A 19,235-nucleotide genomic window follows, 5' to 3' on the forward strand; every position below is an offset into this window, starting at 1 on the left:
GGTTATGGAAATTATGATTTTTTTTTCATATTTTGGAAAATAACTTTGCAAGGGAGCATGTCAGTGTGCCAAGGATTAGCTCATTTTGAAGACAATGTTACTCCTTACAACATGGTAAAAGAACTATGTCTGTGCACTATACACATCTACAGATATCACAGTGTGTTTAGTCTTGTAGGATTATGAAAATTATACATTTTCAATGTTGTTGTTGTTCTTTCGGCTTTTCCAGGTTAGGGGTCGCCACAGAGGAACTACTTCTCATTATTATGCCCATATCTTTGCAAGGGAGCATGGTGATGACACAAATGATGCATCATTTTGAAGTTGACATTGAGACGCACAACTTCTACACTGATATGTAGGCTCTGTCTGTTACAGGTGATGAGATATTATGCTTTGTGTATTTATCAGTTATGAGAAATATTATATTAATCATATTTCTGTGAATATCTCCATAAATGAGCATCCAATAGTAATGGTTAAGGTATCATTTTAAAGCTGACATTCATACTAACAAATTAAATACAAATTGTATGGATAAATATGGTAGATTGACCAAGATATTGTGCGTTGTTTTATCAAAAAGGTAACAAATATGCACAATATCAACATTCCTTGCCAAATATTTAATAATGACTTTGATATGCACTATCAACATTTGCACTGTTGGAAAGGTCAGTGTCTGCTGAACAACTTTTGCATTTGCATTTTTAGTCTAGCTCTTACAATTAGAGTTATGAACACTTGTTTTCTGTATAGTATTAGAAATGGATTTTCTGAAAATGAGCTCAGGCTGCACTGTTGTTCCTATGGTGGAATTAAGCAGGCAGCTTTTTCTGAGCTGCTCCAGGCTAAATGAGTTAATTTAAATAACAGTTTCTGGCGTGATTCTAAATTGATCCAGTACCTGACAGCCTGGGAGGACATGATTGACAGACCACTGTCTCCATTGGGCTTCAGGCTTCTGGCAAAGGCTCATGCCTCCCCCATAGTGCCTTTTTTAGGCAAAGTCATGAGGACAAAATTACCAATGTGAAAAATTCTTCTAACAAAATTTAAAGGTCATGCTGCTAAATGCTAGGAGGCTTAACATGAAACTGCATTAATTGCAAGCATTCCTCACCTTGGAAGATGCTGGCATTTATGCAGTCACTGAAACCTGGTTCAAACCTGCGGAGAGCACCCTAGCCTTACTAGGTTACTCGTCCTACCATACTTTTAGACCCCCAAATGAAGGGCTACAAAGCCAAAGGAGATGGAGTTTTAATATTTATCAAAGATATACACACCTCTAGGCTGGGTCAGACAGTATGACGCACAGGAGACACTCCAGGTGCAGTTAACTGTTGACAAAACACCTATTCAAATCATAGCTAGCTACAGACCCCAACCATGACTCAGGACGCCCACTCCACCTATCAGGACTTGCATGAATCCATCAAGATTCACCCCTCTGCCCTGATCGTGGGCAATTTTAACTACCCAACCATTGAGTGGAAGAACTATTCTAGCTCAGACACGAATGCCCAGAGATTCCTTGACTTTGTCAATGCGAATACATTGGATCAAGTGATCAACACCCCCATGAGAGGTGAAAATGTTCTGGACCTGGTAATAACCAATATGAGTAGCCACTGTGGCACCCCTGCAGTGTCATCCTCCATCATAAGATCTGACCATAAAGTGATCATTTTCTGACCGCCCCCCCCCCCGACCAGGGTCAAACAAAAAGACTTTTCTAAAGCTGACTACAACCTCCTGAGAGTAGGTATAAGCAGCTTCGCAGTCACCATCCCTTCAGCTGAAACTAGCACTAATGTCCAAGCTTACACCATAAAACTATATGAGCACCTACATACGTGCATGGACTCAGCAATACCTGAAAGAACCAAATCATATTCCTCAAGGAAGAATAAACCTATCTGGTGGACAGCAGCAATAAACAGATTCTATAATAAAAGGGAATAAATTGCTGTCCAGGACCAAGAAGGAGCAGGTGCCAAGTTGGAAGCAATCTCTCCTTAGTCTTAGAGAAATTCACTAGTGACCTTATTTGCTTGTTCCGACAAACTTGAGTTGAAATAGGCTATATCCATTAAGCACAATCACTAGGCCTTCTTCACATATGTCCGCAATCTCAAAGGTAGCACCCAAATCTGCTCTGAACTGGTGGTAAAGAACACCACATACACAAAAGTCGCAGATATAGCCAACCTGATAGCAGACAGGTTTATTGAAAACTTCACCCCTGTCCCCATCAGTAAACCCAGGACATCCCCAGCACCTGTCCCCCTCCCCTCAGCACCAGGAGCAGGTCTTTAATGCCCTTTCAAAGGCAAAAACTGCAACCTCCATGGGACCCGACAACATCCCTGGCTGCATCCTACATGAACTCGGGCAAGAGCTGTAAGCACCATTAGGCACCTCTACCCTATTCAACCAAGGCCTGACCACCGACTTTGTCCCAGACAAATGGAGGACAGCCACTGTCATCCCTGTACATAAAGGTGGAACGTCCATTGACCCAGGCGATAGGTCCATCAGCCTAACTAGCCTGGTCTGCAAGGCCATGGAATGCATTATCATGGACCTTATGAACAAGAACATTGGCTTTGAACATCATATGCTTGACCCCACACAGTTTGATTTTGTCAAAGGGCGATCATGGCTGTTAAACTTGATTGACTGTAGAACAATCACCAAAGCCCTGGACGAGGGGAAATTGGTGCACACCAACTACCTTGACCTAGCCAACACCTTCGACATTATCCCCCACTCGGGCATAATATATATTCTCCAAGCTAGGCATCAACCATTATTTTACCAGATGGGTAGCTAACTGATGGAAGCTACTCAGTCAAAATAGGGGAAAGCCACCTGTAGTAGTAGACCCATAACGAGCGGCGTCCCCCAAGAATCGGTCTTGGAGCCTCTACTGTTTAGGATATACTCTTCTGAGGTGCAAGCCAAAGCAGTGATCTGTGGCTGACCAAGTTTGCAGATGACTGCAAGCTGGGCACTGTCTTAAATTCCTCTAGTGAAGTGAACATCCTCCAAGAGGGCCTTACCCAAACTGACTGGTGCCAGAAGCGTGGCCTTACACTGAATGTAAGAAATGCATCAATATCCCCTTTTGGGGAAAATGGTGTCCCCACTAATTGTCACATTAATAGCCATGTACTAAGCACACAATCAATCATGAGAGACTTGGGCAACCAGGTTGATAGCAACATGACTTTTGACCACCACGTTGCCCCCGTTGTATGGAAGGCTTTGTATATGGCCCACGTCATAAGTAAGGGTATTTCATCCAGGAACAAGGAGGTCATAACATCCCTGTACTCCTCCCTTATTAGACGCACTATTGAGTACAGTGCCCCCCTTTGGCATGTACCTTGCCAAGTACATGCAGCAGCTGGAGAGACCACAGAGGTTCCCAACCAGGAAAATCCAGGGTCTCAAACACCTATCCTATACAGATAGTCTAAAAGCCCTGTCCCTCTACTCAGTCTTGTACAGACTTCTCAGAGGTGACCTGTGTCTGGCATACAAGGCCGTCGCAGACCCAGCCTTGATGGAGTTGCTGGATATCCGTAAGTCAAACCCCACTCATGCAACCCACATGCAAGGTCTCAACCTGGTCTTATGACATTAATAGAATTTGTTGGCAGGATAGATTTGTGTCCCAAAAACTCCCCTATATGTGGAATAGACTCCCTCTCCATGTCAAGCAGAATACCTCACAAGCCCTGTTTAAGAGGAACCTGGACTGGATGGGAAACAGAAAATACACCCCTGAGATCTCACCTGTATCCCTGCTGGACAGGGGAAACAGGTGCTGACTTTGTGAGAACATGGGTGAAATCCTTGCCTAGGCTTATAAGGGCCTCTGAGCCAATAGCCTAGTATTGTCCTATGAACCTATAAGAGCAGAAATCATTGGCTTTAGATGGCTTAGTTGACGTTGTTGTTGGTTTTAACAGTTGCAGCCATCCATTGTTTAGGCGTATGTTATTGAGGCAGAGATTGTAGAGCTGTGTTAGAGGCTGGAGAATATGTTCCTGCCAAAGGCTGATGAAGCAGGGGTAGAGACTCTCTGCTATGGGGGCATCAGTATTTTTATAGCGATTGAAATTCTTTAGATTTCATTCTTTTGAAATTGATATAAGGATGGTCTAGGTCTGAATGATGGGTTGCTGTTCTTGGTAAGTGATAGCAAGGTGAATAGAGAAAGAGGAGAATTCTCTTAAAACACCTAGAGGAGTTTAGTTTATTGAGTTGTTACAGTATCTTGGTGGGGGGTGCTGTATGTGGAATTTGCCCTGTTACTTGTTTTACTAGTTTTCATTACTTTTTTTGGTTGTCTTGGAGAGAGATTTTGGCAGTTTTTAGGAACCTGGATTTACAGTGGCAGGTGCCTATTTTAGGTAAGTTTCCAAGAAATGTGAATCATTGTTTGTTTTTTTAGTAACAGGAAGGCCCCATGCTTTGTCTCTTTCCTTGTGGAGAACTTGAGTTCTTTAGTCGTTCATTGATCTATAGACAGATTATTATCATCCACGTTAAGACCTAGAGTTACTTTCTAGGTATGTCTGATATGTAGAATGCAAATTAGTTTATAACAGTAGAAAATGTTTGTTAGAAAGAACAAAGATACTCACTTGAGCTAGTAGTATGTCAGATGCTATGGAGAGGGATCAAGCAGGACAAGTAGTAAATGTGACCATTATTTCTGTGTCCACTTGCAATAAAGTGATAGTTTAGTACCCTTATGAAGGCAGTGTCAAAGCCATGATTGTTAGTGAGAAAACAGGATGTGATTCACACACTGCTTAACTGACCTTAACTGACCTTCTGAATAACTTGGCGTAAAAAAGATTAATATTAAGCCAGAAATTGTCATGACAGTAGAAGTCCAAGGAAGGTTTCTTAAAGACCAGGATAATCGTGACTTCCTTTAAAACTGATGGAAGAACAGACCCCATAATCTTATAAACAACTGGACCCAGTACATCTAAGCAGGTAGTAACTAACCTAGAAAGATGTAGATCCAACCAACAAGTTGTAGGATGCATGGTTGAAGTCCTAGATGTGAACAGTTCATAAGGGGGAACTTGAAACTTCCTGTCAGAGCTGTAGTTAGGGTGGGGCAAAGGGGGCGACTGCCCTAGGTGCAAAACTTTAGAAGAATGAGATCAGCAGGTGGGGGAACTGTAGTACCAACATTCATTTATGAAACCATAGGGATGTCAAGCCTTCATAAATGAATGCCAATTTTGTAGATTCACTTGTGGTGACACTTGTGTTCTACTAACTGCAACAATGTGCTTACTTGAAGAGAGGACTTTCTTTTTTTCTTTGACCCTCAACTTTGGTATGAGGGGGAGCCACTCTGGAGAACTGCCCAGGTTTGTCAGATGAGCTGGGTTATAGTACTGTTTCCTGCAGTACACAAAGTCCCAAATCTTGACAGGCACGTCCACCATTGAGATGCAAAGAAGCAGCCTTTCTCTAATAAAGGCAACCCTTTTTGTGAAAAGCTGAGTGGATGGTTCACACTTTTGTGATATAAAACATATTTGAGTAGATATAGAGGTTGGCTAAAGATTGTCATTCTCCCTAAAAAACTTGGCTGATCAATTTGCCACTGTCAAGATCGTCTGGAGAACAAACAAAGTTGCTTTCTTTCTCGAGATAGTCTTTAAGTGGATTAACTTTCTGTTCACTTCCAGTTTATCACTCCATATACTAGTGTGCTTCTATCTGCCCTGCAGCCTTTGTTCTGATAATCTTAAAAAGTGAAGCTCAAGATCTAACATTTCTTCTCAATTCTGTTGTAAGTTGTGTTTCTTGGTCCTAAATCTAGATGTTGTAATGTGAATGCTACCACCTCATGTTTATTACCCCTTGGTAATACTTTCATTTAAAATGTTAGCTTTAGAAAAATCTGTTTTTCTTTTTTTTTAATTTAGTATGTAGTTTAGTCCAAACCAGGTGTGAATTCCAAGCTCAGAGGATCTATCTGTGACCATAGTGGATCCTCACTCATTGGAGTTCCTTACGTCATACTTTGTGATGGTTCTAAGTTTGCTTTGCTGAATTGCAGATTTACTTATAGCACTATCTGCACACTTTCATCTGCATTATCACCATTTGTTGCCTTCTCTAGTCTTCTCTTAAATATCATTTTGACTCTGTCTCTTTAACACCAGCATTAATGTCTGTCTTCACTTTCTTCTTTTTTTTTTTTGTTCTTTTTCATCATTTTCTCTCTGCCATATTTCACAAGTTATCCTTGTTTGATCTTTTCACCTGTAAGGTCTGCATATATGTTTGTTTTTCCACATTGCATCTCTCTTCATTAATCTCCTACCCTTTAACACTAATGTATTATCTTTCCTTACTGCATTTGAAGTCTGTCTTTCTCTGGCTTTGTTTTTTTCTTCTAATTTTCCTACCTATCCTCATCATTTTATATAGCTTCTTAAGATTCATACCTTCTGTCAATAGAAACTGCATTGTTCAATGTGACCTGTAGTAATCAAGTCTAATGTTTTGTAATGCATTCTTTGTTAGTTTAAGCTTTGGCCTTCTCTCTTGTAAAATATTCCAGTTGAAACTTATTGTATCATCATTATGCTATTTTTTGGCTGCATTGTGGACTATAACTGAAGATGCATTTTTTAAAATGTAAACTCAAAATAAAATTTAAAGGAGTTTGGGAGACTTAGAACTTTGTGAAGATTACTGTTAAATAAATTACCCGTGAAGGGACAGTAAGAGTGTAAGGTACAAGAATGAAGTATGTAAAGTTGAAGAATCTAACAAATATGGTTTTTGACACATAGAAACTTTAATTAGATTTGTTAACTGAGGTATAGCACTGATCCAAAGGGATCTATTTCAAGCTCAGCCCTGAGGGTAAAAAAAAAACAGTAAAAAAGAAAAACAAAAACAGTTCAACATGTGAAATAGTAAATCAGCAGCCATAAACATTTGACCCTAAGTATTACAGTAACAATAATACCAACATATAAAAATGGCGGGGAGGGGGGGGTTAAGGAAAGAGAGTGATAAAATATGGTAGGACAACAAAGGAGAATATAAATGAAGGGAAGAATGGCAGAGAAAAAGAGAAATGGGAAGTAAAAATGGGATCAGAAGAAAGCAAAAGAAAAAGATGTGAGTAAACAAGGAAGAAGAAGAAAAAGAATGGAATAAGGAGGGAAGAATGTGAAAAAGTGAAAGATTACATTTACACGAATGAGTTGTCATTGACATGAAATACTGCTGAAGTCATTGACAGACTTATGACAAATTAAAGATTGAAAAGACAAAGTTAATAGAGAAAGGTCAAGTAATTTCAGAAAAGCATTGATATTTAGCATCTCCAAAGAGATTTTAGTAGGGTTTTGGGAAAAGTTTAAAAACAGTGCACACATTTTAGGAGAATATATATGAATATGATATTATATGGAGGCTGTGTATGTATATATATATATATATATATATATATATATATATATATATATATGAATAAAATTGCAATACAAGCAATGACTAAGATATTTTTAACTTTAAGGATGATATGGAAATGTAGATTTGAACTTGTATAATAAAATATAAACTTGGGAAATTGTATTAAAGAAAATACAGAAATTGTTGTGACAGGAAAGGAGGTGTAAATGAATAAATTGAATAATGTAACCTGTGAAATACAAATGGACAGGCAGTACCAGTAGAAAAGGGAAGCTGTTACTCTATGCAGAAAGTGGTGAGGACACTTTTAGATTACTCTTTATAGTTATGGAGACTCCACATCTGTAGAGATCTAGATTTTATGGAGATTTTGTAAAGAATAGCAATACAAGTAGTGCAGTTCAGCAATGCAAAGCATAAACTCTTCTTCTTCTTCTTTCGGCTGCTCCTGTTAGGGGTCGCCACAGCAGATCAACTGCTTCCATTTCCTCCTGTCCTCTGCATCTTGCTCTGTCACACCAACCACCTGCATATCCTCTCTCACCACATCCATAAACCTTATCGTAGCCCTTCCTCTTTTCCTGTTACCTGGCAGCTTCATCCTTAGCATCTTTTTTCCCAATATACTCTGCATCCCTCCTCAGCACATGTCCAAACCACCGTAATCTTGCCTCTCTGGCTTTGTCTCCAAACCTTCCAACCTGAACTGACCCTCTAATATACTTATTCCTAATCCTGTCCATCCTCGTCACACCCAGTGCAAATCTTAACATCTTCAACTCTGCCACGTCAAGCTCTGACTCCTGCCTTTTTGTCACCGTCTCCAACCCGTATAACATAGCTGGTCTCACTACCCTCTTGTAGACCTTCCCTTTCACTCTTACTGGTACTCGTCTGTCACAAATTACTCCTGACACTCTTCTCCACCCACTCCATCCTGCCTGTACTCTCTTCTTCACCTCTCTTCCACACTCACCATTATTCTGAACTGTTGATCCCAAGTACTTAAACTCATTCACCTTTGCCACCTCTACTCTCTGCATCCTCACCATTCCTCTATCCTTCCTCTCGTTCACACACATATATTCTGTCTTAGTCCTGCTGACCTTCATTCATCTTCTCTCTAGAGCATATCTCCACCTCTCCAGGGTCTCCTCCACCTGTTCCCTACTCTCACTACAGATCACAATGTCATCTGCAAACATCATAGTCCATGGGAACTCCTGTCTTATCTCGTCTGTCAACCTGTCCATCACCATTGCAAATAAGAAAGGGCTCAGAGCTGATCCTTGATGTAATCCCACCTCCACCTTAAACGCATCCGTCACTCCCACCACAGACCTCACCGCTGTCACACTACCCTCGTACATATCTTGTACCACTCTTACATACTTCTGACACTCCCGACTTCCTCATACAATACCACAGCTCCTCTCTAGGCACCCTGTCATATGCTTTCTCTAAATCCACAAAGACAATGCAACTCCTTCTGACCTTCTCTGTACTTCTCCATCAACACTCTCAGAGCAAACATCGCATCTGTAGTGCTCTTTCCTGGCATGAAACCATACTGCTGATCACTAATCATCACCTCCCTTCTTAACCTAGCTTCCACTACTCTTTCCCATAACTTCATGCTGTGACTGATCAGTTTAATCCCTTTGTAGTTACTACAGCTCTGCACATCACCCTTATTCTTAAAAATCGGTACCAAAACACTTTTTCTCCATACCTCAGGCATCCTCTCACTTTCCAAGATTCCATTAAACAACCTAGTTAAAAACTCCACTGCCATTTCACCTAAACACCTCCATGCTTCCACAGGTATGTCATTTGGACCAACAGCCTTTCATTTCTTCATCCTCTTCATAGCTATCCTTACTTCCTCCTTGCTAATCCACTGCACTTCATGATTCACTATTCGCACATCATCCAACCTTCTCTCGCTCTCATTCTCTTCATTCATCAACCCCTCAAAGTACTCTTTCCATCTGCTCAACACACTCTCCTCGCTTGTGAGTATGTTTCCCTCATTATCCTTTATCACCCTTACCTGCTGCACATCTTTACTAGCTCGGTCCCTCTGTCTAGCCAATCGGTACAGGTCCTTTTCTCCCTCCTTAGTGTCCAACCTTTTATACAACTCTTCATATGCCTTATCCTTAGCCTTCACCACCTCTCTCTTTGCCATGCACCTCATCTCCTTATACTCCTGTCTACTTTCTTCATCTCTTTGACAATCCCACTTCTTCTTCGCCATCTTCTTTCTCTGTATACTCTCCTGTACTTCTTCATTCCACCACCAGGTCTCCTTGTCCTACTTCCTCTTTCCAGATGTCACACCAAGCACCCTTCTAGCCATCTCTCTTACTAGCTCTGCTGTAGTTACCCAGCCATTCCGTAGCTCTTCACTGCCACCCAGTGCCTGTCTTAACTCTTCCCTGAACATCACCACACAATTACCCTTTTTCAATTTCCACCATTTGATCCTTGGTGCTGCCCTCACACTCATCCTCCTCCTCTTCTTGATCACCAATGTCATCCTACAAACCACCATCCTATGCTGCCTAACTGCACTTTCCCCTGCCACCACTTTACAGTCTCCAATCTCCTTCAGATTTGGCCCTTCTACATAAGATATAATCCCCCTGTGTGCATCTTCCTCCACTCTTGTATGTCACCCTATGCACCTCCGTCTTGTTAAAATACGTATTCATCACAGCCATGTCCATCCTTTTCGCAAAATCCACTACCATCTGACCCCCTGCATTCCTTTGCTTAACATCATACCTACCCATCACTTCCTCGTCCCATAAACTAAATGCGTTAAAGGTGAACACCTGTAGTAAAGAAGAAAAGGGAGAGATGATTAGAACATTTAAGTATTTCTGAAAAGCAAACAAAACAAACAAAAAAAAAAGTCTATGAAGTCAATGTCATTCACAGAAGGAGTTCTGCTGGAATCCACAATAACAATTTGAATAGATGGGGAGGAATTCTCAAACCGATGTGAGTAAATCCCCCCCAAGATAATTGTAGACTATTGAAATTGCTATTCTGAGAACGTTGTAAAACCGTGGTGGAGTACAAGTAGTACATGGGGCAAATGTAAAGTAATTTTAGGAGAATGTAGGAATGCGGGGAAAATATTGGTTAACTAGAGGGTGCAGCATATCCACTAGTTTAGTAGTTAGGACAGAGTCCTTGCCTTCCGAAACTTTCTGTGGTACTGCAGCATTTTTTGACAAATCAGGGTGATTTTTATCAGCATGGTGAAACTGATTAATCATATGTATGTTATTTCAAGTTTATTTTGAAAAATATTTTTCCAAGGCTGCCTTGCAAACTGTATAACCTAGACAGAGTAATTAACAGATATTCATGGAATCATTGTTTAGTTAACATGCACTCATAGAATACTTCTTTTGTACTGGGAGGGACAGACTACAGACTGTCACTTGTGGCAAGTGTTGTTTTTCTTTTTCTGTGATTGTTTCTTGCTCTTTTTTCACACTCTAAACCAGTAAAAGAGCTCAGTCCACCTTCCCTACCAGTTATTTCAATGTATGTAATTTATCTTTCTAGAAAATGTAGCCTGCTAGACTGGCAATATTGTAGTGCTGCTCCTGCTTATTGGGGCTGATAAAGCAAGGTCCATTGTTGTCTGCTGTACACAAGAGGCATTGAGGATCCCACAGACATCCCTCATTGGTGGTTGTTGCTCCGTGGCTATTGACTGTCATTCACTATAAGTAGGGTGGCATTGCAAAAGATGTTGAAGGTCACAACATGACAGGAGCTTTAATTTAAAAAAAAAAAAAAAGAAGTATCACTTCGATACCCTTTCTTGCTTGCACAGAAGCACAGTGGCCACTCCTCAGGTCCTAAGTGGGAGGGAAGTAGCTAGACTTAGGTTGATGAGTCCACCTTGAGAGGTAGTAGTTGGAGGGGTGGGGAACAGTAAATCCTACAGATTGTAGGTTATTTTCTCAGTGGATCAATGAGTGAGACTGCAAAAAAATATATAATTTAAGGAGCTAGCTGTGTAGCACAAAGATGTGACCCTGATTATGTCAAAATCAACCTGAGTTTGCTCATTGGCTTTGATGCTGGAGAATCTAGCCAGCAAGTAGTGTGAAAGTCAGCAATCAATACCAACTTGCCATTCCTGGGTGGGGCGGTATTGGCAGTGTTCCATAATAGAAGCACCATTTGGAGGATTATTTGGAAATGCAGCTTCTGTCCTTAGGACTCAGGGTATCACCAAAAAGAGCAGAGCACTGTAGCTGAAGATCACACAGAGGGGGAAGGGAGAACAAGTTATTTAAAACTCATGAAAAGTAAGCAGTAGTCATTAGGATAAGTGTTGTAACATTCTAGCATATAATGATGTTATTTTTGCTGTATGCATGTTTCTGTTAGATTAAGCATCATGTTGGGGAGAAATGTTCAGTTTCCTTAGGTGGAATATCTCTAGTTTTTCCTCTGTCAGTCATCTACTAACTAGATCAAGTAGTGTTAGTGTGCACGTCCTAGAAATTCTCAGTACGGTTTACTTTAGATGTTGTGTATGACTGTGTTCCATGTTTTTTTTTTTATTTTGTTAAGAAGAGACATCCTGATTTTAGCAGCCTACTGCAGTGCAAAACAGGTGGGCCAGATGAAGTTTTCTGTATCCCATACAGTGGTTAATTTAATGGAAGTGGAGTCGAATCTTCAAAAATTTGCATTTCATGCAGATAGATTTTGGTTTCATTTGCACTTTGCTACCCCACTACAATACATTTTGACTGCTGTGATTCATGAATTCTTAGTAGTGGACCTCACGGAAGTAGCTTTTGCTTAGCACACACATTCTGTACACCTTCTGTTTTGAGTCAGTTGTGTTTGACATCACATATAACTGTATGTTTTTTAGGTGGTTTATTTGCTTAGGTTAGTTACCAGCATTACATGAGAGCTTATCTGAGTATTTTCAGCGGGTTTTGTTTTGCCAAGTAGGTTTTGAATAGGTCCAGGACTGAGTTATAAGGGTGTATTATGTAAATTTTGTCTATGGTTCCTGTTTTTTTTTTCATTGGCTTTTGGTATTCATTTGATCCTTAGGTGGTGGTTCTTAATTCTTTAGTTAATGACTTCAACTCTGACATTTTCTGCACTCTGGCTTTGAATTCAAAATTATCTTTAAAAGAAACCAAAAGTGAAAGCTGAGCTCATTGCTTTTCTTTTTTTCTTTCTCTGCAGGAGCTGGTTGTACAGAAGGGATGGCGACTGCCAGAGTACACGGTCACACAGGAATCCGGCCCTGCTCACAGGAAGGAGTTTACCATGACCTGCAAGGTGGAAAGATTTGTGGAAATTGGTGTGTACCTTTTATTTTCCCATGTGTTGACTGCAACATTCTTGTGAAGCAGAACAGGAAGATTGTTTTTTCAAGTGTTGTCACGGGCAGCGCCAGCAGCGTCAGTGACTATACATTTATTCAGCTGCTGAGATGCGCAGAGTTTATTTCTTTAAGTAATCTGTTTGATGTTTAAGTCTTATTAAAATAAATAAATAAGTGGCACACCTCACTCTGAGTTTTCAGAAACCGAGGGTTAAGGTACTAAGTAATGAGTGAATTTAGTACTACTTTGGTGGCAAGCTACACCTTAGTGATTAATTTGGGTGTAGTAGAGTCCTTGTGGAATGTGAACATTCCACTGGGATGCTGTAGATTTTCCCATTTCTGAGGGAATTGGGAAAGTGGATTTTGAAGATTGAAAATTGCGGTCAGGTGCTAAATTCTGAAGACTTTAGCAATCCTGTGCTGTAAACAAACAACAAATTGCTAGTTTGTGGCATTACATATATATAATACAATGAAGAATGGATATTATTCTTCTCAGCTCTGGGTGTAGAGTAACTGAAGCAAAAATGTTATTGGAAATTAATCTGCCTTGCCCTAGTGAAAAGAAAGCTGCCTAAGGTTAAACTCTGCTTATTTTACAAGTTATTGTACCTTATAGCCGAACTGGGTCCATAGCATGCCTTATAAGTCACAACTGCCCATACAGTAAAATGGCACATTACCCTGGCCAAAAGCTGGCTGCTAGGTTAATCCGACTGCTGTATTGTGTCATTAATTGCCCAGATATTTACTTTTACGGCCAGAAGCAGACTCAGACCCTTTCTGCCTTGTTTTATGTCACAGTAATACTAGTCTGTGCAGATAAGCATTTACATACTAAAACTAGCTTATCTTTAATAAAATTGAGTGACATTCACAGTTAAAATACCCCTTAAAAAGAAAACTTGAGTAAATATATCCCTTAAAACATGTATTAATTTGTACTGTATCAGTTAAAACCTATTTTAAATTGTAAGGTAACAAGCCCACTCACTGCAGAAACCTGGTGGTTGGTTTAGCCCTGCTCCGCTCGCCCTAATGGGCTTGCTCCACGCCCCACCCTGCCCCCATATTCCACCCGCCCCCAGTAGTCCTAAATTTATAATTACCTTGCCACTCCCCCTCATCTGAATGTAATCAGCCTTACCCCTATCATTCATTGCACCCACCCCTACTACTCACTCTCTCTAGCCTCTTACACTATACCTATTTAAGAGCCCTCCCTGTCTCTCCAGCCTTTAACCCTACACTAATTAATAACCCTCCTCTCTCTAGGTATAAACAAGCCACACAAACATTTCAACACTATGCCCCCACAAATCTTCACTACTACTACTGCTACATCAAAGCCATTTTACTGGTTAATACCACCACTGTTCACGATCCATATTTTCACAGCCTATGAATTTCAAGATCTCCCAGGCTCTCAGTATCCCAGATCCAAAACCAGTACTCCCAATCCAATAAACAACCTTAACCAATTACTACCCTACTTCTCAACAAACTCTTCTAATGCAAAAACTCAGCATCCCATTAGAACCATATATATTAATCCTAGAACTAAACACTATCACAAGCTCTTATTAAAACTCCAGAGACTTGCCATTAGATTACTACCTAACCTCTTAGTGGATGGTGACATCCACCCTAACCCAGGCCCTACCCCACCAGTTGTTATCAACTCCACAAATAACACCCTTACTAGCCTGCAAAACTCAAATAATGCCCCCAACTCACTCCTAGTGTGTCACCTAAACATTAGAAGTATAAACAAGAAAATTCACTATTTACATGCCCTCCTGGATGTACACTCCCCTGATGTACTATGTCTTTCCGAAACCTGGCTCAAACCTACTACCTCTGATAATGAGGTTATACCCCCAGGTTACAATATATTAAGACTTGATCACATCTTTGCATGTATCTATATTCCCCCAGTTAACAACACAAATTCCTTGGAGGGTATCCTCCAATGGCTGTCTACCAACTGCCCCCAAGAAACTATTATTCTCGGGGACTTTAATATCGATTGGAATACCTGCTCCTCAGACTTCCCCTCCACCCATATAAATTTGCATGGCTTCTCCTAGATCATATCTTCCCCTACCAGAATCAATAAGCCTAACAATAAGAAAAGTATCCTAAACTGGATATTAATAAACAACCAACCCCATATATATAAAGCAGGCACCCTACCTGAGGACATCAGTGACCAATTCCTCACCTATATAATCAGGAAAAGAAATGACATCCCTCAACAATCTACCTTTAAAATCATTAGGAGTAATAAGAACTTTATTCAGACTAAATTCCAAAAGGAACTTAACTCATGTGACTGGACCGACCTAAAACTACGTCCACTAGATGAAGCAGTCTTGTACGTTAACTCAACCAGTAATAAAGTAGCACCATGGCTGACCAATGATATGAGACAAAAAATTAATAACCGAAATAAAGCGTGGAAGACCACCTCATATATAAACAGTTGAGAAATGATACAAAGAAGTCTATTATGCTAGACAAAAAAGCTACTACTGTAATCTGCAACAAAAGCACCAAAGTCATCCACAAAAATTCTGGTCAGGCATAAATAACTTCTCCACCCAGGTCAATCATCTACCCCTACCCCTGACACTACCCTCCAAAAACCTCCTAAAATTGTTGCTAACACCTTTAACACTTTCTTTACAGAAACCGTGCATTCCCTTGCCAACAAACTATCTCCCAGTACCCCAAGTACCACCAGTCCCGCACCCCATAATAACACCCCCTTCAAGATTGATCCAGTACCAACATCTTTTATTAAGTCCCTACTTAAAAAACTGAAACCCACCACCATTTCAGCAGACCTACTACCCACAGAGTATCTCCAAAAAGCCGCTAATGAAATAGCATACCCCATTTCAATCTTAATTAATAGAACTATTCTCAAAGCTTATATCCCCTCCATTTGGAAAATCTCCCACATCATTCCTCTTCATAAAGGGGGAAATTCCACTGAATTCTCAAATTACAGGCCTATAGCCATCCTGTCTCCCTTAGCTAAGATAATGGAAAAATGTATCCATAAGCAATTTCTAGCCTATCTCAATCAGAACACTCTCCTAGCCCCCTCCCAGCATGGATTTAGACCTTGCCATAGTACAACCTCAGCCCTTCTCTCCTTCTCTTATACAATAAATCAAAACCGTAACAACAACAAGCTCTCTTCAGCCCTCTTCCTAGACCTATCCAAGGCATTTGATATGGTAAACCTCCAGTTACTCTTAGAGACACTAAAATTACTCTCCATAGATAACCTAGCAATCAGCTGGTTTCATTCTTATCTAAGTGGCAGACAACAAGCTGTACTATGGAAAGATAACCTATCTTCCCTTTTACCAATCACCCTTGTAGTCCCACAGGAATCTATATGAGGCCCCCTTCTCTTCTCCATCTTCATTAATGACCTGCACAAAGTCATCCCTGATGCAACATGTATTCAGTATGCAGATGACTCCACCCTAATCTGCTCTGCCACCTTCCCCACAGACTTACAATCTTTATCCCAAACCACTTTCAACAAAGTAGAGAGCTGGCTCACTGGTCGCCGTCTACTATTAAACCCAAATAAAACCAAACTGTTACTCTTCTCTCCCACCCGCAAGGAATTTCCCCAGAACCTTGTACTAAACTACTGGGAGTAATCATCGACATCAACCTTAAGTTTGATGCTCACATAGGCAAAACTATTAAAACAGTTAATAAGAAACTAGGCTCTTTATACAAGATTAAACAATTCCTAACCCCATCTGCTAGGACTGTTATTGCCCGCACACATTTGCTATCAACCCTTCTTTATGCCTCACCCATCTTCTTAAACCTAAGCAAATCAGACTTCAATAAATTTACTAACTGCTACAATAATATTGCCAGATTTGCCCACAGGATCAGCTTATAGAACCCATAACTGTCAAAACCTTAAATCGTTAGACTGGCTAGAACTACCCTATCAATTTCAGTATAACCAACTTATAGTCGTTCACAAAATTCTTTACCAACCAGACAATACACCCATACTGAAAAATATTATAACCCCCTACAGTAACCTAAAAGCCCTCCGCTCTTCCAACAGAATGCTAGTACAAACTGTTAAAAGTCAACAATTCAGCTGGTGAATCACTATTCTCCAACTCTGCCGGTAAAATCTGGAACTTACTTCCTGCAGAACTTACTACAGTTCCCTCCTTATCCCAATTCAAGATATCCCTTAAGAGACACCTAAAAATGCATTGGCTTTGTCACTGTACAAACCCTGACTAACCCCCATTCAAACATCAACTATAAATGATAACCTTATTACAGGAATGAAACTCTGCTCCTCTAACTGTTAGCATTATGAATGTCTCTCACCTACTGGAAAGAATTAATGTAAGGATGATATCTTGTCTCAACCATACATGTTAACTGCTACAAACTGTGTGTTTCTCCCACATCAGATGTAATCTCTAACTATTTCCTACTCAGCTAATAATTTCCAAATATTTCCTGTGTGTATTTGAGAAAATCGTGAACTTGTGTGCATATATTGTTAAACAAATTTCGATTTTATGATAATTCACTGTAATAATTTTCACTATATTTATACTTGTTATGCATGTTTGAAGCTTTTCTCCCCGAGACTCTATTGAAAATGGACCTGTATCCAGTTGGACTTTCCCAGTTAACAAATGTAAAATAAAAATAAAATAAATAAAATATCCCCAAAAGGATTGGGGGTGGGGCAGACAGATTGGCAATACTTACTCCCAAACCATTTCATACTGAAAGCCACTTTTAGTGAGCACAGAGCATGTACTTCTCTCCACTGTTATGTGACTATGAGGTTGGCGCGCATGCGTGTGCAAGTGTGGGTGTCTGGAGGTATTTACCCCACACCCCCCCATGTAGAAGCGTCTGTTAGTGAAATTGTTTTGTGGTATTTGTGATCATTGAAACAGCAATCCGTGTATCTTCATGAATCTTCCAAAAGCGTACAGTAACCTGATCAGAAGGCCTAAACTTCATTCCAGACAGTAGGCTACATGAAATATTCAATTCTTCTTGTCAAAAACAGTCTGTTGGGCCCACTTCTGTAGGCCTTTTAATTTTACCTTTTTTCAGGCAATGAAAAAAGGTAAGCAGTCTTGAAGCAGCAACTCATTGATGACTAGATTTTCCTATCATTTCTTGATAATTGTCCATACCTTTTTAAAAACATAAATGACTGATGCTTTTAAACAAGTGAAAAACAGGAAGATCTCTGGTGCTTATGACCCTCTTAAAAAAAAAAAAAAAAAAAAAAGATGGACCTCTGTCTAAAGAGCCTTTTGAGATATCCAAACCCTATACGTTTACAGAATTGTTCCTCTGATTTATCATGCACATTTCTCATTCTGTTTCTTTTTTATTCCATTTTGGAGGCACAGTCTGGCCGTTGCATGTTCAAAGTGGACAAATAGGACACTGTGAGCCCTAGGCCTTTCTTGACTTTATGATCTGGATACTAGATTGTCTGCACGGGCAGCTAAAATTAGACAATCTCTGTGTCTTGTAGTACACTCTGAAACGTGGTTTTATTTCCAGCCACGATTTTAGAGTTAATTTTATAAGAGCATTGATAACTTTGCCAATAGCTAGAAGCTGAAAAATATCTTGTGGCTCTAGAAATGACTTTGAAAATGCTTTTAACTAGATTAGCTGGCATGGTCTGTTTTATTATTCCTTAGTATACTGTACTTACCTGCTTCATTACTGTTGTCAGTGTCCTACATAGAGTCCTTAGTGGGCATCAAACTTGGTGCCCTGTATCTTTAGTCTAGTTGCATTGAGTCTTCCTGTTACTTCCAGATGCCACTACAGCTGTACAAGTTCAAGTCGTTATAGCTTTGTCTGGATGAAGAAGATGAAAAACATTCAAAAAATATTTTTGCAGGGTTACAAGTCTCACTGCTCCTTCCATGTAGGGGACTTTACCTCCAAACTTCCTTACTTGTACTAACTCTGTGGTTGCAGTACCACAGAAAAAAGAGAATTGCTCATGAAACTGTAATAGAAACAACACCAGAATAATTTTCTTCAAGAAAAAAACAGTCAAGTAATGTTCAAATTGCAGCCTCATCCACTTCACATTTGACCATTGATAGGGATGTCGTCAAGCCGTGTATTGCAGAGAGGGGGGTACTAGACATTTATAATCCATGTTCTCCTGTCTCATTTGCATTATCCATAGACCCCCCCCGCCCCCCAGCTTGTAGAGCTAGATTTTTGAATCACAATATGAGAGCAGTAACATTTACCTGTAGTTCAACTTTAGTTTATTAGAATTCAACTTTTATGCAGTTGC

General features: G+C 40.1%; 1 protein-coding gene across 1 annotated transcript in view; it reads left to right on the top strand.

Moving 5' to 3' along the window:
- TARBP2 (TARBP2 subunit of RISC loading complex) overlaps positions 1 to 19,235 on the top strand; it is a 272,258-nt gene that overhangs the window by 150,319 nt on the left and 102,704 nt on the right. Inside the window, exon 5 of the mRNA XM_044083924.1 lies at positions 12,727 to 12,844. Coding sequence (XP_043939859.1) covers positions 12,727 to 12,844 — 118 coding nt within the window. The remainder of the gene's footprint in view (positions 1 to 12,726; positions 12,845 to 19,235) is intronic.

Source organism: Protopterus annectens, chromosome 9.part0 (genome assembly GCF_019279795.1).
Source record: "Protopterus annectens isolate FY-2018-M chromosome 9.part0, PAN1.0, whole genome shotgun sequence".
Taxonomy (NCBI): Eukaryota; Metazoa; Chordata; order Ceratodontiformes; family Protopteridae; genus Protopterus; species Protopterus annectens.